Source organism: Hermetia illucens, chromosome 5 (genome assembly GCF_905115235.1).
Source record: "Hermetia illucens chromosome 5, iHerIll2.2.curated.20191125, whole genome shotgun sequence".
Classification (NCBI taxonomy): Eukaryota; Metazoa; Arthropoda; class Insecta; order Diptera; family Stratiomyidae; genus Hermetia; species Hermetia illucens.
This window is the reverse complement of record NC_051853.1, coordinates 76,163,862-76,189,213: the sequence shown is the minus strand read 5'-3', so window position 1 is coordinate 76,189,213 and position 25,352 is coordinate 76,163,862. Positions and strand designations below refer to the sequence as shown.

General features: G+C 40.9%; 1 protein-coding gene across 2 annotated transcripts in view; it reads left to right on the top strand.

Annotated features, from left to right (window-relative positions):
- Positions 1-11,991, top strand: part of LOC119658080 (serine-rich adhesin for platelets) — a 459,260-nt gene extending 447,269 nt beyond the window's left edge. For both annotated transcript variants that reach the window (XM_038065342.1, XM_038065341.1), the window contains one exon: positions 10,536-11,991. In XM_038065342.1, coding sequence (XP_037921270.1) covers positions 10,536-11,783 — 1,248 coding nt within the window. In that variant the 3' untranslated portion in view covers positions 11,784-11,991. The remainder of the gene's footprint in view (positions 1-10,535) is intronic.
- The last annotated feature ends 13,361 nt before the right edge of the window (positions 11,992-25,352 follow it).

The following is a 25,352-nucleotide window of genomic DNA, read 5'->3' as shown; positions in this document are numbered from 1 at the left end:
TAGTACCTTCCATTGTTGGACCGTCAGCACTAAGGACTCCGCAGCAAAGGTCACATCAACGATTGTGCCCTCGTAACCAGAGTGTGCTGAGGATGCTAGCGATATTTAGTACAATAAGTCCTGTCCTGGCGACCGTGTGATACATTTGTGTTAGTACAAAATCTGGTTGACGTACGCAACAATCGAGAGCATCAAAGGCAAATTCTCCCAAAGCACCGCCCGGAACCAGAAATATGGACCTTATCTCCTTTCTGGAAGCCGCAATCCTTACCTGTTTGATCTACTGGTTGTTTAGTTGGAACTCATAAAACTAAGCGCAGATACAGTCAGCTTTGTAGTTGTCCAAAGCTGTCTATTTTATTCCTTTCCGTCCCTTCAACCCTGTAGATCCTGGTCATTGTTTGCGGATACGACGATACACGGCATTGGATTTCCAAGGTGATTGTCAATATATTTCTGTTGAAGAATCTTCAATGGCTTCGGCCTTCGTTAAGGCTGTCATTCTTAGTTCAACCTGATAGGTTGGATATCCCATGAGTTTACCTTCTGCACCGCTCTATGAACTTTATCGGATTGCGTTTCTACAATAAATATCAGTTTGTCTTTACCCTTGATTGATTTTAGCACTATTCCCATTCGCCATTGTGGAGGAAGAGTGCTATTTTCCTTCAAGAGCACTTAAGTACGAAACTCAATGTGCCGATTCTGAAGCTGATACTCCCTTGAAAGCAACATCAGATTCGCTATTCGTCGACATCACAAGCGCTATGTAATAGTGCTGAGATCTTCAATTTGAGGATCTACATCAAGGATTTTTGTTAAGGGCTTTCCAATCAAGAAACGTCCGGCTGTTAATGGCTGCAAATCATCAGAATCGGCTGATAGTGGCGTAAGCGGTCTGTAGTTGAGCACAGCTTTAATCTTTACGACCATTGTTAATAATTGTTCAAGTGTAAGAGATGCTCCCCGTAAGCTACATTTCATGTGGTGCTTCGCGGCTCTCCGTTTCTCTGTTGGATAATAGGTTCTGCAACTTCTTTCGTGCTCCCATCAAATCGGTTCAAATGAACCTCTTTAAGCTTTCTAGGAAGCATCTGAAGTTAAGTCTGATCCTAACTCTAGATGTAGTGCCTTTGTGGCGAAACAAACGAATAGTGTTATGTCGCCCCCTCGAACGTTTTTCTGGTATTTCGTAGTTAATGTATACAGGATCCAAATAGTTGATACTAGTCTTAGAAATTAAGCGACTTTGTTGCAGTCTTCCTTCTGGCAAATTGTCCATAATTTGTGAAATAGATCGGAAATCGATCTTAAAATATAATACTTCACACAGTGATGTACGAGGGAGCTTGATATGCGACCACCGTTGAACCACTCGGTGCTATTGCAAAATTTTCTAGGCTTCCATGCCATTGGACACTATTGCCAGCTGGATTCAACTTGGATTATACATGTGTAATTCCATTGCTGAACATCACTCTTGTAACTATTTGAAGACGATATGGTTTGGCTGATCCATTGCTGAGCTACGAATTATGATCTTGTTCCTAAACTCAGGATCTGCCTTTATCCGAAAACGTAGCGAAATTGGTAAAATATCTTCTTGAATATTTTTTTTACGTTTTCGCTATTGCGCCAAAAACCACCCATACTTTGTTGCTGGTTTTAAATATCTAAATAATGAGGGGTTTCACGCGCAAGGAGTTTTACCTCTTCCATGTGATCGACTTCTGCAATTTAATAGGAATATTTTTTTTCAAATCTGGTTTCGCACCTAGTTCTTTTTTCGAAATAGTGAAAGCATTCATACACTCATAGACAATGCCATTGTTGTTTCCACACTTGCCTTTATTTCAGTCGATCTGTTTTTTGAACTGAGTCTTAACCTTTTCTTCTCTTTCTTTAGCGTTTGTCCCGTTCACAAGTGGGGTCGAGTCGTCGTGATCGGTTGCACCATTTCATTTTATCAAATTCCTGGTCTGAATATAGTTGCGAAGCCTTCAAATCCCCATCCATCGTATCGAGCCACCGTTGTTTCGGCCGGCCTTTTGAACGCTTACCGATTTCGACTTCGATGTTCAGACCAATCTTGGCAAGTGAATTCTGGTTAGCTCGAATCACTTAACCATACCATTGAAAACACCTCTCTCACAATTTGCCCCCCCCCCATAGCGGTCGCGCATATCCTCATTTTGAATATGATCAAAGTGTGTTACACCACTAGCCCAACTCAGAATCTTCGTCCTCATTACTGCAAGATGCCGTTCATTGTCTTTTATAGTCCGCCAACACTCAGAACCATAAGGGACGACAGAGTGGACGACTTTGCAGTAGATTTTAGATTTGAGACGCTCGTTTATACGTCGAAAGAACACCACCGCAGATCTTTGCAATGGAGCGCTTGGGTAACAGCGATCGCTTCCTTTGTTTCCCGGTTGGCATTCTTGCAAATTTGCGAATTGGTCAACGTTTTATCGTCGAAAATTGTGGTAGAGATGTTTCTTTTCACGGACGGATTTCAACATCGTCATTCCAAAGCCAGGTATCTTGCTTAATGAACCACTTATTTGGCTTGGTGACCCCGAGGATTACATATAACGCTTTGTGGGTCGTGTCTTTAGATTCCAGGATTCTTCCACATTCCTAATGTTTGGTAATCGCATAAGTGAGATCATTTCTTCTTTTCTGACGAAATCGCCATCTTTTAGTGCGCCGCAGACCAGTGTGTTCCTCGTCCTGTTTTATCAGTGACTTGATTTGCAAGACGGCAATCGGCGGTCGATGTTGAGGTGCGATGGTCGCATAGAGAACGGCATTGCGATCAGTGACGGTGGTAGGATGCCGATTTGCGTTTTACTGTTCCCTCTATAAAATGTAGAAAGATGAGGCAATTGTCTGATGAACCATGTATTCATAATTACAAGGTCATGGGTGTCCGCAAAATCCGCTATACGCTCGCTACCCTCATGGCGCACTCTAAACTCTTTTCCCTCATAGCACCTTATTGCCGCGTGCTTCTTTACGCTTATGACCATTAAGGTCACCAGCCATGACGATGTTGTCGTCAGCAGGCACGTTATATGTTTTTGCGTCGAGAAATTGTCAGAAAGCATCCTTCTTGAAATCAGGTCGACTTGTCTGTGGTGCGTTCGCCGTGAAGAAGTGAATAGTACAATCAATTGATATAATGGTAAGCTTCATCAGCCGGTTATCAAACGGTTCGACTTCTTGAATGGCATCATCGTATTGTGTGTGGGATACCAGAATAGAGAAATTTATAGACATTTTTACCGAGTTCACATACTATGTCACAGCGTTTGGCATCAGACCATCGAGTTTCTTGTAAGGAGCAGATATTAATGTGCCTTTTTTGAGAGGCTCATGTGATTCCTCGGTCTTTCCAATGAGGATGTCAATATTTGATGCGCATTCAATTCAATACGTATGAATTTGCTCGGACTAATTTACTTACGTTCTGACGTCGCCAATGCGTCAAGAATCCTTTCCCATTTCTCGACAGGACCGCGGCCCATCCTGCCGCGTCGACACAGGGGGGAAAACCTCAGCTTTTCTCCTGGGCTTATTATTACTCGATCCAGTAATGTTGTTTCTAACGGCATTCGATGGATTTTCTTGGTTGGCCTGTCGTGGGACCTGTCGCCAACAGAGATGAAGTGGGATCTAGCATAGTGGAATATTTTTAATTATACTTTTATCTTTTGGTAATCTGAGCACTTTCTTTTTGTTTTATTGAGGATAGTACAAAGTGCGTTGCCTCAAACCCTCCATCTTTACCTAAGCTCGGGACCAGCACGCTATATAAATAACCTGGCGGAGTTTGGCATTAACATGTAATAATTATGTCTTGCTCTACTTTCGGAGCAAGATCAGGATGAGCATGCTGGAGATCGATGCCTTTCTTTTAGACAAAACAAAGTCTGAACCTTAATTGTCTCCAAAGATGAAACGCATATCTAAGAAATTCAAGAAAGTAGTCACTGACTGAAGTTCTCGAGGATGTTCTAATATTTGCACATGCAGTGCTTGGCTGGGAGTATCGAATGTCCTAATCAGCACCTGATATAAGAGGAAAAGGATTTCTTCTTTAATTTCTGTTCCCAGATTTTCTAAACAACAAATGCATCCATTACTGACGTAGAGCGAATTGTAGAGATGCGGAGATTATCTACAAATGCTGAAACAATCAACTTTTTAATGTTCCATCTCCACTAGAGCATGGCCCATACAGCCTTGTAATTACGATCAGAGACCGTGACATGGCTTATCATTTGATATGTTTTACCTGTTAAGCTGCTCCTGAAACTGCAACGACATGAAATAATTAATATTGAATTGCGGAACCCTATCTTGGGTCATCTTCGTGTAGTGACCCTGATTAGGCTGGTATGCGCACCATTCCTAGTACTCACCAAATCCTGCCAATTGTCTGGCAAGGAACAGCAACACAGAAAAAATAATTGAATCTCACCAAGCAAGAAGGAAATCGATTTGTTGGTTGCGATGAAAACCTAACCAATGCAAGTAATACAGTATTATGACTTCGATAAAAGTTAGCAACAGATAATTTTTTCCCGGCTTCCTTCCTTGAAATTTGGTCAATTGAGTTCCCAATCTAGCAGCATCGAATCAACCAACAACATCAAACCGCACTGGTCAAACACAAGCACGAACAAGAATAAGGATAGGGGAATACAACTTTGAGACCGTTGACAATTTCTCCTATCTAGGGTCGAAAATCACAACCGATAACAACTACGATGATGAAATCCGCGCACGGTTGTTGTCAGCCAACAGAGCCTATTTCAGCTTACAGAAACTGTTCCGCTCGAAACGTCTCACCATAGGGTCAAAGCTCTTACTGTACAAGACTATGATCTTGCCAGTCCTCATGTATTCCTCGGAAACTTGGGTTCTTAACAAGAAAAATTGCGAACTCTTGGCCGCGTTCGAGAGAAGAATCCTCCGAAGAATTTTTGGCCCCCTACATGAGGATGGACGATTCCGTAGCATACACAATGACGAAATCTATGAGCGATACCATGACCGTCCGGTTGTGGATAAAATCCGGCTCAATAGGTTACGGTGGGCGGGTCACTTAATCCGTATGGATGAAGATGATCCCACCCGGAAAGTCTATAAGGGCAATATCTATGGTAGGAAAAGAAGACGAGGCAGACCCTGCCTAAGATGGAGCGATGGCGTGGGCCAGGACGCCAGACAGCTTTTAGGGATATCGAATTGGTGGACCTCGGCGCAAAACCGGGATGTCTGGAGTTCCTTATTAAGGCAGGCCTAGACCGGATACCGGTTGTTGCGCCGTTGATGATGATGATGATGAATCTAGCAGCATGGTAGGCTAACCTCGTTCATTTATGTTAACAATTTTGCTTCTTCCTAGATATAGGAAGGGGGCTAGTTCATACTGCTTGAAGTCAGAAAATACCTTCGATGATTTCATTGCTTTTCTCCCATCCTAGGTATCGATGTCCAGGAACTCATTGGACCGCAATTTCAACCTAATTGCGGGCAATATCGAACTGGTAACGACTTTTCCCTTATTATCTAAGCTCACGTCTTTCCATGTGTACATTTCATGGTTTTGAGAGGGATTTGTCTATAAGCAACTGGTTTCGATGCACTTCGATTTTGGTTCACATTTCCATAATGCTTACCCCTTGTAAAAATGTACTTGGAAATCAAAAAGGAGGTTGAAAGATGTTGCTATGTACCATATGTACTACGCAATTCAAATGAAACCTTCTCGTCAAACCACAACCCACTTTCGGTCGAGGAAAGTATGATATTAATTCGTACCATCAGTTCATCAGATTTCAATTTTCTTCTAGATGGAAATGTAACGTTGGGTTCGTCCAATAAGTTCAGTTTTCAGGACATGTCATCAATCAGGGTTGTTCCTAATTTGTGGAAAATGAATTCAAGTTGTTAGTGTACGCAAAACTGTGGATTTGGTGTCACCTTGGTTAGTATGATAGAATCTCATGTCAGTGTGTAATTCAGTTCACTTCACATCTGGCTGGGGGATTGCGGCTACCCATCTGAACTCAATTCGAAGCAAAATGTTGAGCTGAGAACTTTAATTTTTAGAAACCTACATTTTTTCTACTAGAATTTTTGTTGTACTATTAACATATTGAAAAGAAAAATTGCTGTGGACAGGATCCTTATGTCCTAAATATGCGTGTACACAGTCTGAATAGCGCTAGCTTTGCTTTTTGTCCTTGGTCGTTGATAAAGCCAATATATTACAATAGCGTAGCATCCCGTTGATAATACTGGTGTTCTCTCATTGAGAGTAATTGCACCTCCGAAACGACAATTTGTATCAAGATTGGCGCATGCATTTTAAGCAAATTAAAATTGCCGATAATATCCTTATCCTCTCTTTGACAAACAAAAATTATCATGACAGCAATTGCTCACCATTGCATACAACTCAAGGGAAAATTAAGAAAACAGGTTTACTAAACTAATGTACATATAGTATATGGTTCCGGTAATCTCTTAAATGAGGCAAAGACGACCACCGGTGTCAATGTGTGAAACGTACTTCGGCTCTCTCCAGGTCTTCCTACGAAGCTTACACTTCTCCTACTCTTTTCTGTACCACACTTTCTGCAACCCTCTTATCGGCCTATCTGAGGTAATAGATGCCAGCAATTCAGTTGTCGCCTTTTTAAAGTTTTGTTGACAACCCTTTTCTCAGAAATGGTTACATCGTCATGAAATTTGGTAGAAAGGTTCAAACTGGGAACTCCCAAGCATACGATGAATTAAAATGTTCTACGTAGAACCTAAAAGGGGGTCTCCATACACGTAAAAGATGGGTGCATACTTTTTTTACCGAATATAGTCAAGGTCTCAATTAGTACTTTTCGAAGCCGATGTTAGTTTTGACATTGGTAGCAAACGAGAGAAGTGCGATGATCAATTAGTTCAAGGGCCTGTTCTCAGAAACTGAAAAAAAACTCAAACTCAAACTCAAAATACTGTCCGATACGATACTAGTCTAAATAAAGTTAATAATAGCATATTATAATATTTTGAAAACTTGCTGCGAACCCCTCTTAAAGGGGGGGGATCCTTTAGCTTTCACAGAACACCACTCATTCTCACCCTTTCATCTCCTGCATTTTTTTCGACAATTTCTGCGGCCGGTTTCAGTATTTTCTCGATTGTTGGTGAGAGAAGATTTATCCAAAGAACAAAAAAGATGCGTGGGCGTATAGTTCGAGGCCGAAAGAATACGTAAATTTAACGGTAACTAGCATTCAGGGATCCGAATGCTCCATTGGTGCCGGCTCCGGATGCAAGTGGTGTAAGGCCGAGGCCCCTAATACCATAAAATCTTTCAACCACCCACCACGTGCCATTCCATCCAATATCGAGTCCAGAATTCTTTCCAGCTACAAAGATCCTTCCAGAGACGATCTCCTCACCAAGTGTTTGGGTGGAAATACCCAAAACGCTAATGAATCCTTTACGCTATGGTGTGGCGCATAGGCCCAAAGTACTTGAGTTCTAGGCAGAAAGTCGTTAATACAGCCGCCTACATTGCTGCGATTCAATGGAGGCTGCAGAACAATATTGATGCTGATGGGATCGCTGAACTTAACCATTGACCGTCATTGTAAGGCGTTTGCCAATCACATGGATGGCATCCGATAAGAGCGTGCGAACCGACGTCACAAGATAGCACGAAGGAAGCTCGTAGCGCTCATTGGCGCACAACTTATACAAAATGGGTATTTTGGGGAAGCTGAGGGTTTGCTCTAAGAACCAGTTGGAGCTGATCAATAGTACTTTTTTCCCTTTAAGTTCATCAAAGATCGGTACAATTGTGCAATAATATAGTTTTTAATATGAAGCATCATATTGGAAAGTTTATTGGGACTCTTAATATTATTAACAACGTTATAGGTAGATTAATGTTGCCTCACTTGTATCAAATTACTTCTTAAGAAGCGGCGAGCTTCTGTGCTTCACTTCGCTACGTTTATTTTGAACGCGGCTGATAGCTTTTCTGAAATTAGTGTTCCAAGCTCCAAGGAACAAGATGTGTTCTCTTTCTTCCCGGACACTAGCAAATGTTCCACAAAAAAAATGCTTTGCGATGTGCACCATTTCCTTTGTTAGATAACTAAGGTAGCGAAACGTTCCAATAGGCGATTTTGAGAATATCTGTCGGTATCACCCGAGTCATACATGCACATTTCATACCCCAATGTCATTTGTAAGCTCTTGTTGCTCTGGAACCACTCAGGCGATTATGCTGCAGCTTCTAGGGCCCTTATTATCTCTTGACAGTTGCATCCTCTTCAAAAACATTTCCAACCCAACTGCGTACATCCATTGTCAGCTGTTCTGCCTTAAATTTTTGATGTCTGTATCGGAAAAAATATCACTACCATTCAAACTAAAATGGCTTCTGTGCAAGACTTTCTTTTGCTTTCATTTGACGGCTATCCATTTTTTGCCCGCACACTTCTCTACCTGGGAACATTGTGCTTTGCAAACCTAAACAGAGTATCAATTTTGTGGCCCACCTCCTTTAGCTGCTCTTCCGTCTTTATGATTTTAGCCTTTAAGGAGTAGGTTTCCTCTGTGGGCCCACACTTTTCTTCAGATTCTGCATGTAGACGCGCATCTAGTGGTAAGCTGCCTGTGCTGGATTCCAAGCCCTTGCTTGAAATATCCTCCTTTACTCTTGCATGTCGGTTTTCAATTCAGGATGTTATTAACATTGCCTTTTTGGCCATTAAAGGAAGTTTTCCCCCCATATACCTGCTAAAGTCACTATAATCTGAATAACCGTGTAACATCTAAGCGTCTCAGGGTGTATTTGGGCTCTTCAATAATACTCGTTGTTTATTTATTGCATCGTTATCTCATTGAAATAGTGACTTTATGATGAGGTGGCGATTATTTGTTCATTCAGAGTATTCCCTGTGAATAAAACGGATAGAAATCGGTGGACTAACAACCTGCAGATTTCAAATTTGTCCTTGCAATAGAACTGGAGGAAGCTGCCTCACTAGTGTGCTGTTTAAAACTGAGCTTTCACTCATTGTTGCTGGCTGGCTTAGAAATGCTGATAAACATAATTTATTTTACGGTGCTTTGAGAACTGCTTCTGTTTTTCCTTTGCAAACAGCAGTAATGGTCTCGAATAAATTCAACTCAGTATCTTCGAGATGATTTGCGACGAAGGCACGTCGGTGGCGTCCCCCACCGCCGTAGAACTGGAACATTGAATATATCATTGTGCGCGATGTTTCACAATATCAGAACCCTGTGGGACGTCTACGGAGGCAACATATTGTCTGTACCGTTAACGATGCCACACGAGAGCCTCCTTAGCTAGACTAATAATATTTATCACCTTGGTATCCTTTCCAGGTCCGGAGCTCGCTTGACTCCTATTCTATTGCAGACTTCTAGTAACTAGCCTCTGGTAACTGCGGGGATAACCCATAGCTAATTTGCATGTAATCTGCGGAGATGGACGGGTTGTAAGGACCATCACAATTCTATGCGCTCCCTATGGGTTTGCACCTGTCTCTAAGCTGAATTATTTGAAGCATTTTCCCTTGCTCCGCTAGGTAGCGAAACGACGGAGCTCCAACAGGCAGGCTGGTGTTTCACATGTTTGGCACTACTTACTGCTAGTTGAGTTGGATTGCAAGCCGATCGCTACCATGCAATATTTGCTGGTACTACACTTTCCGCGACTTAAGAGCATAATTCACCTGTAGGTTTACTCGCCTCATGCAGCAGCGCCAGCTATATCTCCTCGGGCTATGAAAAACTCACTGAGGTATTCTGTAAAGGCTGTGGACGTTGTTGTCTTCTATTCTGCTGCAATTCTATAATAGCTTGTCTGTGGTACTGCACGAATTGCTGTCACATTCGGTGATCTTTGTTACATGTCAGCCAACAATAGGTGAGGACACAGATCTCGATAGCCACCTCAACGTTTTTGTAGGCTTCCTCATATCCAAGTTCTTTTTGCGTCTGAGCGATTCTACCTATTACTATCTGTTTGTCTGCCTCGATAACAGACTTGTCAATACTGAGCACCAACTAAGCGGTTCCAATTCGCATTCCTTTGGATAGTTTTGCACCCGTTATTCACGATATTGGGTTTCAAATATAATTTTAGATAATTTTCACGATACCTCGACCATATATTATCATTCGAACGCAATAATCATTGTCCTGTTTTATGATCATTTTGTTACTCAAAAGTTTTCGTGCGACATTTAATATGTTGACTGGCAATAATGCTTCCAAAGTAACCACTCAATTTATTTATAGTTAATGTACCGAAAAAAGAAATCCAAAAGAAAGATAATTGAATTTCCGTCTAAATTGGTTCCTGTTCTATTTCTCCACTGTAGTGGGTTCCACATTGCCTATCTCAAATGCTATAAAGTATCTTCTATCTGTTGCATAAAACTCTTAAACTTTTACTGATATTTTTCTTTCTATTTTAGGACATATCGCGGGATGCCCGGGAAACCAAAATGCATTACACTCCATCTGAAAAGGATGGTGTATTTGTTGTAGAAGTAGCACGGGGAGCTGATAGCACTGGAATTCCTGGAAGCCCACGTAATGCCTCTGAAGCACGAACACTCAATCACACAGTCGATATTGAAAAATCAGAAAAAACATCCAGAAACGATTCAAAACCAACAAATCACGAAGAGGTTCAAATCCATCAACCGCCCCGTGATGGAGAGGCCAACGAGGACAAAGTAATTGCTGAAGTGGAAGAAAGCAGAGATAGCAATAATGCCGTTTCATTAAAATGTGATCCGGAACCACTCAGCACAAATTTAGCAAATTCTAATACCGGACTCTCTCAATCTGACCTGAGTACATCGTCAGCCGACTCGAACAAAGGCTACACATATGGCAACCAACAACTCTACACGGTTGAAACGAAAGGATATCGCCCACCCTCACCAAAAATGGGCAACCTTTCTGCTAAAGTCTCACCCATGAAATGTGAAAATGATGAGACGGACATGGCAAACGAGAATTGTAGTGCTCCAGTCAATAAAAAACCCGACCCGGAAACGAAACCAATTATAACGGCAGCTCTCCTGAAGCAGGACACTGTCAGTGAAATAAACGATAACTACAGCTCCCAAGGACAGAAGTCAAGCGACAACAATGCTAGTTCGAAGGAAAATGGCACCGAGACGTTTGATGTGAATAATGTCCCGAATTCGGGCACATTGTCCTCGTCGTCTTCGCACAACAACGAGCCAAAGAGCTTGTCATGTAACAACAAAAATAATGACTCCTGTAACAATCCCGACCCTCGGGATGGTCAACAACAGATTGAAAATGGCGAAATAACACCTGTCACGGATAATAATAACGGGCACAAAAATGAAATCGAGCCAACAACAGAAAAAGTTCACGAAAATGGCACCGGGAATAGCCAGGAAAATGGTACCGTTATCGATGTCCCTGTCGATGATATCAACGACGTGGAAAATGGCTTTGATAGCATCATTAGCCTGCCGCCACCGCCACCCACGTCCGAGGAAATCAAACAATTGAATGACGTCATATTAATGGAGAACAATCAATTGGATTCATTGCCACCCCCGCCGCCACCAGTTGATAGTCAGAGTCAAATCCTGAACCATGAGGCGACAACCATTAACGGTCATACAACAATGGAGGGTCAAAATGGGGTGGCTGTCGTTATAACCGGTGCAAGTTAATGTTAGACGTTGAGCTAAGTAAATAAGAAAATCAGGAGTCAACCAGAAGATTTTATGACACATTTCCATGGATATTATATTAATATTATTTGTAACACAGGAGTAACGAAGGATACCGAAACAACAATTTTTTTATATGTAAAACCCCTCCGAAGACTCGCTGTTTCCAGTTCTATTTGACGTGGGACAGTTTGCATTTTCAGAGACTTTAAAATCACGAAACTGTCTGTTGCTGTATTTATAATTGTTCGGGGCTATGGAAGGTAAATCATTTTAGTTTGTATTCCATTGAATGAAACAGGCCCGAGGGCGAAGTAGAACCTCATTGATTAGCGTTTGTCACACTGAAAGGAGTATTAAGGATCGGATAAGCCAAGTCAACCCCGCATGTGAACGGAACAAAAGCTACAGAAAATCAAGAAGGATAAGTCGAGGTTGCTTATTGGAATTTTTGTAAGTTCCATGTTGAATTTTCATTCTAATTGTGTTGGGCGCCTCGGTTCCTGCAGGGCTTGCGCTTTCTTCCAACCGGATACCGATTGCCCAAAGCCAGCCCAGCGAAGCGCATAAAGCATGTACATGGAACATGGAAACGTAGTGATTGACTTCTCCCCTCTTTTTTTTTTTGCTGCCTTCTGTTAGAGCTGGATTATTCTGCATCTCATATTCATAGTCCCTTTGCAAGTTGTAAGTAAACTTCCACCAATAAGAGCTGAACGGATACAAGTGAGATTCCCTTTAACCAAAAACCGCCTCTTTGTCTTCGACCCTGCTCGTCGGACCACCATTTAAGTATTATTTCGTGGATAACCCATGATTCAGCTCTACATGCTTCCCTGATTCTTGCCTACTACAGCTGCTGACCCTCAATTTTTATAAGATGCGAGAGGTGAGATAAGGAAGGAGTTTGCCTCTGTCTTGAGTATCTCTCAACTAATTTTCAGCACAGCAGCACGCGCACAGCGTTCATTGGTGTACTAGCGCATCTATGACAATTTGAGGAATCATCCAATTCCAAACGGTGCATCCAAACTTTGGGATTCATCCCATGAATGATGCTAATAATTGCACGATCTCGTTCTTCCCGGATACCTTTTTTAATACAGTCGATACATTTAGCACGTAAAAAAGTCCGTTAAAACCATAGCTGCCATAATCAGCGCCGCCTCGTTTAATATTGCCCCAAAAACCAAAAGCCGATCTAGGCCTGCCTTGACAAGGAGCTTCAGATATCCCGACTTTGCGCCGAGGTCCACCAATTTCGAAATCCCAAAAATTTGTCTGGCAGCCTAGCCTACACCATAGGCAGGCAGGGTCTGCCTCGTCTTCTTTTTCTAACATAGATATTGCCCTTCTAGGCTTTCAGACTAGATCACCCATAGGAATTAAGTGACCTGCCCGCCTTCACTTATTGAGCCTCGATAATTGGTCAGGGTCAGCCTAGTCAATCTTATCAATTTTATCGGGATACCGAATTCTCTCATGGCTATGTACAGTTTCACCCTGGATATTGTATGATAGGCGGCCTTGAAATCCACGAAAAAATAATGCAACTGATGTCCATATTCCAATAGTTTTTCCATCGCCCGCCGCATAGCAAAAATCTGATCGGGCGCTGATTTACCTAGAGTGAAGCCCCTTCAGTATAGGCTGATGATTATCTGAGCGTATGGGGCTATCCGGCCTAGGAAGATAGCGGATTTCTCAAAAAAAAAAAAATATCTTATAAATGGTTCTCAGCAACGTGGTACCTCTATAATTGCTGCACAGCGTGGTATCTTCCTTTTTATGTATGGGGCAGATAGTGCCTCGTTGCCAATCATCAGGCATTGATTCGCTGTCCCACAGCTTGAGTATCAACTGGTGCCGTTTGGTGTAGTTGGTTACCTTGATATTTAATCGTTCGGCTGTAATCACGTCGGCTGCTGGTGAAGACTTATGGTTTTTAAGTCACGTTTGCTAGTGGCAGCATTTGTCCGTTGTGTTGAGTTGGCGGGACCTCCAACTCGGCGATATTTTGGTTGTTGAGCAATTCATCAACGTACTTAACCATTCGCTCCAATATGCCTATTCGATTGGAAATCAGGATGAGAATTGAGGTGTATAAAGCTTCATCATGGTGACTTAAAACTTGTGCGTCTGGTGCTGTTGGTACCTGTACTTTTCGAGTTTACAGACCTGTCGTTTTTTCGTTCAATGGAGTTCGTGATAAGTCTCCGTTCGTACCTGTGTTTTTGAGAATTCAACATTACTCGACATGCAGCATTCTTCCAATTCGTTGCTAGCTTAAATTTGTCGTCGGACCAGCCTTTCTGACTTCTTTTCCGACTGGGTCAAGTGTGTTCGTGGCCGTATCAGTGATAACGTTCTTCAGGTGGTTGTGAATGTCATTTGTAGATACTTCATCTCCAAGGTCTCTTTGACGATTAACCTTTCACCATCACTTTTCCCACTTTAACGTTGGGCACCAACGGCTCGTGGTCGTCCAGATTTAAATCACGCTCTTCCAACCAAGATTACTGTAGTCTTACCATTTTCGGATGTTTTTCGGTATCAACCACGGACAAGTATTCTACGAAGCCCAACCTGTCTAAGGCACACTGTAATGGAGTTTGCGAATATTTGTTAATTACAGGGTAGTAGTTAATCACACTTTCGAGGTTTTTCGATACTTCCTCAAGCAGTTATAGGAAGCGATTCCTTTTACACTTTGAATGGCCTTTCAAGCTAGCTGCCAGGTGCATACTGAACTACTGAACTATTGAACAGAATCGACTCATCGTGTATGAAAGCGTGCGGCCGGTAGCATTGAAATTTCTGTATTCATAAGTAGACGGAACACAGGTTAGCATGAATGCTTTTCTCACCCGCCATATCGACCTTTGTGGACCAACCGTGCCACCTTAATGACATGTGGCAGCACCGTATTTACCCTTCTTAGATTTATATACAGTAAAGTGCCCCCTATCGTTCGCACTTCTACTTGCAGTCTCTGTGGAAGTAAAGCCAAGGTATCCATAGCATTGCTTCAATGCTATCTGCTTCCTAACTCTTCATTTAATCTATCCTATTTTCACTTTACCTAGTTAGTTTGAGTATTTCCTTCACCACTACGCTGGCGCTGGTTGGTTGTTGCTCGAACATTAAGCTTCTCTCTCTCAATAAATGGTTTATTTACTGGATGCATATCTCGTAGCAATTCTCGTTCACGGATGGGCATTTATCCCCAACTTCCTAACTTGTACGAAAGCATGCCTATGAAAGCACTCCTTCAGGTGTATATATATGCATGCTAACTACACCCACCGAGTACCGCTTTATATGCACGAAAGAAGCGCTTGGCCCAAGGTATGACAACGGTGGACAAAAGGAAGGTACGTGTCCCCTAATAGCTCAAATTGTGGCCTTCTCCCACTGAATTCGGTGTATTATATATCTATATATCCCGGAAAGTTCCCGCTCCAAATCCGGAGCCATTTTTCACTTGTCGGTGAAAAATACGAAGCTATTTTGGAACTCATCACCTGTCTTCCACGGCACGATGCTAGCAAAGTTCTCTAAAGTCCGTTGGAGATGCCCAAAGCCATCTTAGTAGCAGGTCCCATGATAAGCGAATTTATTATCGGAGCCTGATAACACTGGGCGCAACGATGTGTGTCCCCACATTATCAAAAGGACCTTCTTTGCCCAGGCAGACCATTGCGGAGTAAACAAACGTCCATTCAATTATGCTAATTATCTCTTTCTATAGATTTTCCTTTGAAGTAGGCGCGTTGAGAGTTTGAAAAAGGCGGTCTTTCCATAATCTTCCTTAAATGTATGGTCACGTTTGCGAGTATTTGGTATCAAATTACTCGTATAAGTATCTAGGTGAACGTTACATACGTGAAGGTAAGACAACCTCGAAAATTATTTTGCATCCACGGAATAGCTTCATCATTCTGCTTCTGCAGCATGATTGGTATATGCCATCTGTCTGTATTCCAAAGGCCACAGGCATACGATTTTTTAAGAAAGAATTGCAATGTTTTGATAACATATCCGGTCCGGCCATTTCTAGTGGCACCCTTATGCAACATCAGCGGATATTAAAGACCTCCCAGTCACTTTCCTGCGATTAGAAATATCTTCAATTATATCAACGTGAGTGCTTCACGTTGACTTCGGATCCTAGTATCAGGTTATAACCTAAGGAGGTGTACAAGTCTTCTGCTCCTACTAAAACCAGTTTAACTAACGTTTCATCGCTAAAGTTTTAGTTGGGACGCAAAAAAATATGTAAGCCGTTTTTGACAAGGACATATCCTCAGCCTGTTAACCTAAATTATATTTTTTGCACACTAGTTTATACTGCGCTGTTTGTCTCGGAGCTCTTTCATAACCGTACTTCCTCCAATTCCCTTTCGAGGCAGGTCTCCTTATCGCTATCCTTATTATCAAGGGGTCATTTGTATCTTTGTCCTGAAAAAGCCAGCAAGTTAGCCGAGGTGCATGTTGCAAGTTGATTTACTCTACTATCAGCATTTCCTATCTACGTCCCAGTCAGAAAAAAAATTCCATCTATGCCGTTGACGATACCAGTTGGGTCTACTTTGTAATCCGGTTTTAAAAAAATAGAGGACTTCGAACTTAACATTACAAATCCCAAACAACAATATGTGGGGTGCCTTTTTTCCAGGCACTTTCCATTAATCAGGAGAAGAAAAGACACACTGAGTTTTTGAGCGCCCTACGATGTCCCCATTTTATCCATGCGTATCACAGGGTAGTGAAAGCGCAGGTATTGGATGAGTTTGTTTTGCCTCTTAGAAACCTCGAGCTTTGCTGACTCCCTGGTGTCGCTAATCTTACCGACGCATGGGCTGAGAAAATCCAAAGAGGACTAGTCCTACTAAGCGACGTAATAATAATAGGAGTCAAAATAGTGGATAAATCTTCCTGGTTCAACACACTAGCAAGAGTGTACGCAACGAAGATTTGAACCTGGTTGGTACCCATATCATTCAACAGTCTCACTATGTGCGACGCCTAGCGACTTTGCTATGGGGCTTAGAAAGACGCGCAAAGTTAAGCGGCCCTTGTTGTTTTGATTTCTGTTGTGGTTGCACAATTTTCTCTACTTTCATGAAGATGAAGATGTGTCTTCTGTGTGTCCCCCAGTCGTACGTTGTTGTTGACACAATCATTCACAATCGCCTGGTAATCGAACTCGCACTTCCTGCCCCACTCATCCGTGCGTTTGCCTCTATGTGGTTGATAATCCTACTCAAAATATGAATAACCTTCAGGTACCGAGTCATGAGAACAATGTTAAGCCCATTTGTTTTTTCCTCACTTACTCTCACTATTGGAGGTCTCTACTAAAACTGATTTTAGCATAGGGGTACTGCGGCTATCGATTTTATTTTATATCGATTCACTATCTGCTTCCAATAAAAGGCATCATCGTGCTTAGGATAAGTTTCCCTTGAAATTGATCTTCGCGTCATTATCATCATTACCTCCTCCCCCAGCTACTCGGTTACTGGTTTTAGCCACAAATACGAATATTATTTGCATTTATCTTCCTATGGTTAGTAATCAAGACCTCCTCCGCCTTTTGTTCCTCAAGATCAAGCTGAACCATCTTTAGTCACCTTTTTATGGGGCTGAATCCTTAGCGTACACTTCAACAACTTTAGATTGTTTCACGGTGATAACCATAACACTCGCCGGATAATCCGCGAAACTGATTATCGTTGATCGTTGGTCGGTGATATTTTTGTTGTGACGCCGTCCGGCTTATGTCTCTCGTTCGTACCGTGCCAAAGTGTCCTTGCCGAGTGGTATTTTTCGAGTAGCTTAGTCATGTAACTCATCCCTTCTAACTAAAGAGCTTCAGTTGGCTGAATTGAAGGAATATTTGAGCTCCAACATTACCACGGCATAACATTTATAACAGGATATCGGGCTTGACGAAAACTAAACTGGGATAGGCAGAAATCTATTGTAGGCATTTTTCTGACTATGCCTATAAGTCAAATTGGGTCTGTTAGACTTCGTTAACAAAACTAGTTTCTCCCTTTTCCACAGAACGGGGAAAACTGCTCTTAAGATAGAGATAGATTAGTTAATTAACTAGTCGGGTCTGGTATTAGTAGCGATTTTGAAGGCTCTATTGGGAATGTCATCCAAACTGAGAGCTTTATTATCTCCGATTCCGGCCAATCTACTTCAGTTATGGCAGGAATAGTGGAGACGGCCAACATTTGTTGATAGTTGTCGCGGTCCACTTTGTCCGAGGAAAGGGCGCTATCACTATATCGAGAGGATGATGCGGGCACTCAGCTGTGGTCGTAGCCCCCCCATCTTCTTCATAGCCCTGTTCCCCAAGGGTTTTGGTTGGCCTCTGCGAAAAATTCTTTTAAGCATTCCCGCATGCTATTGCGTATAGCCTACCATGAAGGCTCGGGTATGGTTTCTCCTTCTTGCGGAAGTTTGATGTTCCTGTAGACCGTTGACAGATCTTTTTTACTCAAAACCCTGCAGCCCAAAACTCCATGATTTCCACCAATAGCTTGACCGTCTATTGACGAAGATTCGCCTCGTCGGCATAGCAACACGTCATATTATTTGTGGTGCCTTTTTTGAGGCCACAACATCCACATCATGATCTCCCAACAGCATTCCCACAAGCGCATCTCCTGTAAACGTTTTATCGGACCAACTGTAATTTCCAGCTTACCATCGACGGGAATGTACACCGCCGCATGACCAATTTTCAATCTGAAGGAAAATTATTTGATGATCGCTATGAGTATAGTGCTCATTGAGAAACCAAATTATTTTCCTCGCCAATGCGGTACTCACATATATCAATCTCTGACCTTGAGTCTGCCTCTCGAAATACATTTCCAGTATTTGTACGCACCAAGTCTGGCTCCGCGGCCGTCTCGAGCAAATACGGCCCCTGGATTAAGAGTTCCAATGCCTCAATTCATAGGCCACACATGGGAGCCATGTGCTTTGATTTTGAATTTTTGTGTTCTTGCAATCAAAGCTAGCATATCTGGTACTTCCTTGGATTGTGTCATCGTCGCGCTTCAACTTCCGGAAACTCCATCACTAGACGTCTATATTGCCGTTTTGCCAGTTACACCTTTCACCGAGGCCCCGCAGTTATTATCGGGATAAGGCTTACTTCAGCTCCTTTTGCAAAGGTGGCCTATGAGAACGGGTCTTGCGCTGCCACACAATGATTGCATCACTCTCTTTGCGCTTCTTCAATATATGATCTATTCACATTTTCTCAATTTTTTTACTAAAATTTAAGACATCTGAAACAGCACTTGACGGATACCTGCTTTCTGAGTTCGCAAAGGACTCAGCCTATTTTCACTTCAACAACTGTCAACACCCTGAACGTTGTTTCATTCTGTAAACTGATAGTTACCGTTTGCTTGCCTCCATTCACTTTTCTCTTATTGCGGATTATGCAAACCAAGAGATCTGCATTGATTTTCTAAGGCCTCGCAAATATCGCTCTTCGTCGTAACTTTTTAACTCATGCTTGAGCCTCTTTCCCTAACGACTTCCCCACCATGACAAGGAAATTTTCAGTCGTTTTACCAGGAGCCTTTTTCAGTTCCAAGAATTAAGCTTCTTTTTGGGAACAAATGATTCGGCTAACGTTTTCTTCAAGGACCATCCGTTCTGGTTCGGATTTTACCTTGAGAGATGATGGCCCTTAATCTTCGTTTGCATGTAGTTTTTTCTTTATTTCCTCATGTAGTACCTTTTTGGAGCTTTCCCCCTTGAGTTCAATGAAGTTGACCCACTGTTTCCACAATTTTAATTATTTTATTGGATATTCCCTTTCCCGGTGAGAAGCCTTTTGGGCTTGTAGCTTCCAATCAATACAGAAGAATCGTTTCCTCGCTCTTTACTCGACTTTTCGAGTTTACCGCCCTTTAGCCTGAGGGAGGGGAGGGGAGATCATTTGTCTTGCCTGAGCGCCGTTTGCTTTCTACGAGGCATTTTTTGCGTCTTTGGCACTGTTGTACAAAACTCCAAGGGTTCTGAATACATTTTTAATGGCCTGGCGCGCGTTATATTTGTCCTTGAATTCGGGGAAGTCTATTATTTTCCCTCCGAAATGGCAAACGATGATTCGTCCGTAGTTGAACTCTGTTCCCCTGTTGGGTTTTCGCACTGTGCATTTCCGTATTTATTAGCTTTCCAGGAGTTTATCTGTTTCCATGTTTTACCAACGTTGACTTCGTGGGATCGTCGAGTTTCTCCTAAATGGGCGCTGAATTAGTTTCTGCGACACCCCACTGTAAGCTGACGAATGTATATTCTGTGGGGTATCTTTCCACGTCTTTGCAACATGTGTTTTCAAGTAATCCGTCACCAAGCGGAAGTCTCCTTGCTTGCTCCCGAAACTTGCCGAAATTCCGGAGCCACTGGTTGGTTTATTAGTTTCTTATTCTTGATGTTGGTCGGTGGGAGTTTTTATACCTATTACTACGAAATTTGGTAGAAAGTTTGAAACTATGAACCCGGATGCATGCAGCGAATCACATTACTCTACGTTGAACTTAAGGGGGGTAAACGTTTTTTCACCGAATGTAGCCATGGGGGTATCAAATGAAATGTCTTGTCTAGTAGTTTTCGAAGTAGTTCTTGTCGTTGACATTGGCTGAGGGGGGGAGGGGGTGAGGGTATCAAAAGCTGACCAACCGATGTATGGTCGCCTCTGTAGGCATCTGGGCCTCAAAAAATTCCTATCACGGTATCTACTCGTGCGGCATACTTGCTTCAATGTTATAATTTGTTGATGTATAGGTACCATGTGTGACGAAGAACTTTCGGTCAGCAGTAGTATTGGGAATCAGTATTGCAAAACGGAAGGAAAATGGTTTTTAAATCGTTTTTTCATGTGTCAAATTTTAATTGCCCCGGACGACCACTACATTTTTTTCTATTGGCTGAAATGTTTGCGGATTTCCTTATTTCAAGGGTGATTATTCAGTGTATCATCTTGGATTCGATAACTTCGAGGCGAGGTTCGTTGTCTTTGGTGGCCTTTCAGCACTCAGAGCAATCGAGGAGGGCAGGGTGAACAATGTGGTCGGAGATTTTGGATTTAAAACTATTCCTGGCGGAGAACCTCCACCATGCCATATCGGGCATGACCTCTGAGGCTGGGAATTTCTTGAAAGCAACTTTTAGAGATTCCTGAATCATGAGGTTTTCATTTAATAAAAGGAAGGATAATTGAAAGAAGACACGAACTAATCAGAGAAAGGGATAGAATCCATGATTAAAGCATGATTGCAAGATGTTGAATCAGAACAGCTAAAGTGAGTTGGAAGGACTCCATCCACTCATTTCAAATAATACCATAAGATTATCGCTGGAATTTCTAGCACTCTAACAATCCCTCACCAATAATTACCGACCGATTTGGATATAAAACCCGTTGCGTATCGATATACGATTACTTAGCAAATTCGTAATAAAGAAATCGACTCCATCATAAAGAGCAATCAGATCCTTAACATCATAACCGAAATCAATGAGGTCCATAAAAAAATGAAGACGAAGCGGCCAAATATAACTCTTGTTCAAGTCTGAGAAGAAACCAGTGATTGTAATTGCCAAACATTTTTAAAGTAGCGTAAACTAATGGATCTTTTAATTGGTAAATAATATTTTGCCGAAATGAGATATATGTAGTTTTCCTATTAGTGTACAATTCCGATCAATGTAGCTACTAAATGTTTACTTATGATAAATAAAAATGTGGAAGTTCTAAGCTGACAATTTACGATTCTGTCCTCGTTATTCAAAATATTGTTAGTGCCACATTGAAAGCTCCATTCATAGGTCAGAGCATATTACGGCAAAAACCTACAGAAATAATATTTACCAACACATCTTTAATATATTATATACAGATAGTTTTCAGGAATATAGTTATATATGTTTGCTTGAATTGACTTTGATATATTTTACTGTTTTGAGATTTTTTTAATGAAGATTAAATTATAAAACTCCGGAACAGAGGACCACTCACTTTGCAAGAAACAAAACAAGTTTACATAATTTTTTATAACATAAATTAAGTATTATCAATGATTCATAGTTAAATGAAATATTCTGAATGTTTGCTTTACAAAACATTATAAAAACTGTTGACATCTTAGGATTGTAAACCAAAAAAAAAATGTTCCCGTCCTCAAAAAAAAAACTCCTACAAAAACGTAAAAAGAAGTTAAGTCCACTTCCGTTAGTCTTCTATCTAGTTTCCTCTGTTAGGTTATTGCTTTTGTAATATATTTCTTTAATATTTGCAGAATAATTTTCCACTTACTTAATAGAAATAGTCTTAGTGTAATTATGATAAGCGTCAATAATTAAACACTAAATTAGAAGCATTTTTAAAGTGAGCTACTGGCCACAGAAACGATTCCACTCACGGGCGGAGATGCAGACGAAAAAGATATTCCAATTATAAATAGATAAAGAAAGTTGAATTCAGCCAAATAAAGAAGCCAAAGTAAAAGAGGAAAGAAATATAAACGGTGTACGACGTAACAGATTTTTAATAATTTTTAAGTGATATTTTATGATAATAATTATCGAGATGAATAAAGATTTAAAAAAAATAAATAAAAGATATAATTACACATTATACGGAACTAAAGTTGATAAGCATTTAATGCGCCAACATTGACTTCTAGGAAATTTATTGAATATACGACAAAGGAAAATTGAAAGAAGGACGAATTCCTTGAATGACTATAAACAAGGAATGCTTTTATAAATCGAGGATAGTATTAGGGTGAAAAATACTTGCATATGTGCAAGTTGCAACGCTCGCCTGCCAGCACTATGAAACTAAGTAAATGCATGATTAACTGGTAAAAATTATGGAAAGGATTCCCGGAAAATTACTGTAGTAAGATTTAAAATATTCAGAAACAGAAATTGAATAGAACACTTCACATAGTTATACATTGAAAGAAATAACATTAAAAGATATATATGGAATATATGTATAAGATAAGACAACATTTTTAGTGTATTGAAAAGAAAAGATTTTGTAAATTGGATGTAGAAAATTATTAAATGATTATTTGAAGCCGGAATCGAATGTCAAATAAAATACTTACAATTCAAAAAATGCAAAAAAAAAAATAATTTATTAAATTGTTAGAAATAAAAAAGATATTCATCCATTTAAGATAATTAGAAACTACGCACACATTGAATTTTTAACAAGAAATTTATGAATTCATACTCAATTATGTATGTATGAATCAAGTGGAAGACTAGTCAATCAAAGCACCTTCATTTAGGGACAGTATTTTGTTTTTTGAAGGAATTCTTTTTTAAAACTACAATTATCCCCATATTAACTTAAATTTGCTTTTATATAATATACGCATGTCCAACTTTATATTATTTCCAGTCTTCAAAACACGTAGGGGATGGTATTCAACCATAGTTCTAACTATCAATTTCCGCAAATTCCGGAGCGATTGTAATTTCAACCCCCCTAATTCTGTATTCGGTAAAATATGCCTTTGTAAAATTTTGTTCGAAATATATCCTGTGAACTGAAGCTATGTTTGCCCTAAATGAGAACTGAAGCGACTAGAAGAAAACATATAGATTCATTCCCAGACAGAGTAAACTTTCGCGTACATATACGAAAGAATATGTACGTATGTGCACTGAAATAAGTAGATTTAACTCTGTACTATGTCATGAAAAAGGATTTTCTTTGATTATAAGTAAATAAAAAATTGCAAAAATTAAATAAATGTGATTGTTATACAATGATTGGTTGTTTTAATTATAATGAATATTATGGAGCATATTCTGCCCTTCCTCCATTGTTATTTGTTCCCCGTCTAATTACTAAAATACCATTTCATCCAAATGTTAACCACTTGCAACTTTCCCTATTTCAGCGTAATAGTGCCATTGTGTACGTCCCCTTGTCCTATAGACCTATTTCCCTTATTAAATTCAATTGACAGATTTCATGAAAAGACCTTGGTAGAACCGAATCCTAAAATACATTGCAAAAACTAAACCATATTAAAATCAGTTTACTGTCTGAAAGGGTTACACCTTTTGGCACTAAACTTTGTAAACCAGTTAGAACCGTGCAAATAAGGATCAATTGTTCATTCTTAGAAAGTACGTACCAGAAAAATCTGAAAGAAATACGGTGGTCCATGAATATGGTCTCTAGGTCTCGAAATACCCTCCATATATCTACTCAAATAAACTTAATAATAGTATATTATTATATTCCCTTAAGTGCATCCTACATCCGTCAAAATGCCGTAATGTAGGTTCTAATATGAAGCGTCATGCTGGGAAATTTGATGGAAACCCTACTACTATTCACAAAGTTATAGTAGGTCTGCCTCTTTCATGTCAAATTATTACTCCCTAAGAAATAAAATATTCTTACATCTTAAGATCTTAAGACGAGATGGGCTCCTCAAATAGGAGTATCAGTCTCGGAACTCTCTCAGTTCGTGCGTCACTTAGATCAGCGGCGCTTGGACAGGGGCAACCCCGTCCAATCCTTGGGCAGTCAAAACCATAGTACTCCTTTGGACAACTCTTTTATGCTCCGTATAAACGGAGAGTGCCTGGAAACATTGGAGAAAGCGGATGACAGAGACTGATTCATACTGAGGAACGCAAAGGTGAAAGTATTCCGCTCCGTTCGATGATCTGGATCCAGTTGACGCCGCCAATTAGCTGTCGGATATGAAGATCTACAGTGTGACGGGGACTCAAGAACCATCTACACGAGCAGCACATATTCTCTCCTGGAAAAGCCATGGTCGACCTAAAGCTGGCGTGAGCGGAGAACGTGTATATTTCCCCGGCTTACATGGCTCTTTACCGATCAGCTTCGCCAGAAAAACTGTAATCTGCTGATAGGCTGCGACGTCAATGCAAGGCAGACGTTTTGGGGCAGCTCAAATATCAACGAAAAGAATGAGTCATTCACAGATTTCATTATCAAATCTAAAGTGTGTAGTTCCAGTACACTAACCTTGGCATCACCCTACTTACCAAGAATGGGATTGTTAAGGCGAAGAACTGGAGAATATCTGACCGGAGGTCCTTCTCAATTCATAGTTGGCTTTGTTGCAGTCCAGATCTTGCTGCAGAGGTATTCAACCATTTCAGAAACCCCAAGATGATCGACTGGAGCAAGTTTGGTCAATTTATAAATGACAAACTACACATTCGAAACCGCCTTCAAAGTCTCGTATCCTGATAAATACAGCAAGAAGACGATGCCACTGTAATGGAATGAAAATTTGTTTAGTCTCAGGAAGCTGACCAAAAAAAAACCTTCAACAACTGCTACATGCACAAATCTTGGCAGCCAAACAAGGAGTACCCGAAGAAGTACAAGTCGGCCATCAACACTACCAAGACGCGGCCATGGTTAAAAAATTGTTAGAATATTGAAAGCAACAGCAAATCTGCGAGAATCAGTAAGATTTTATTCAAGGAACATTCTAGTTGAGACGCACTTCTCCG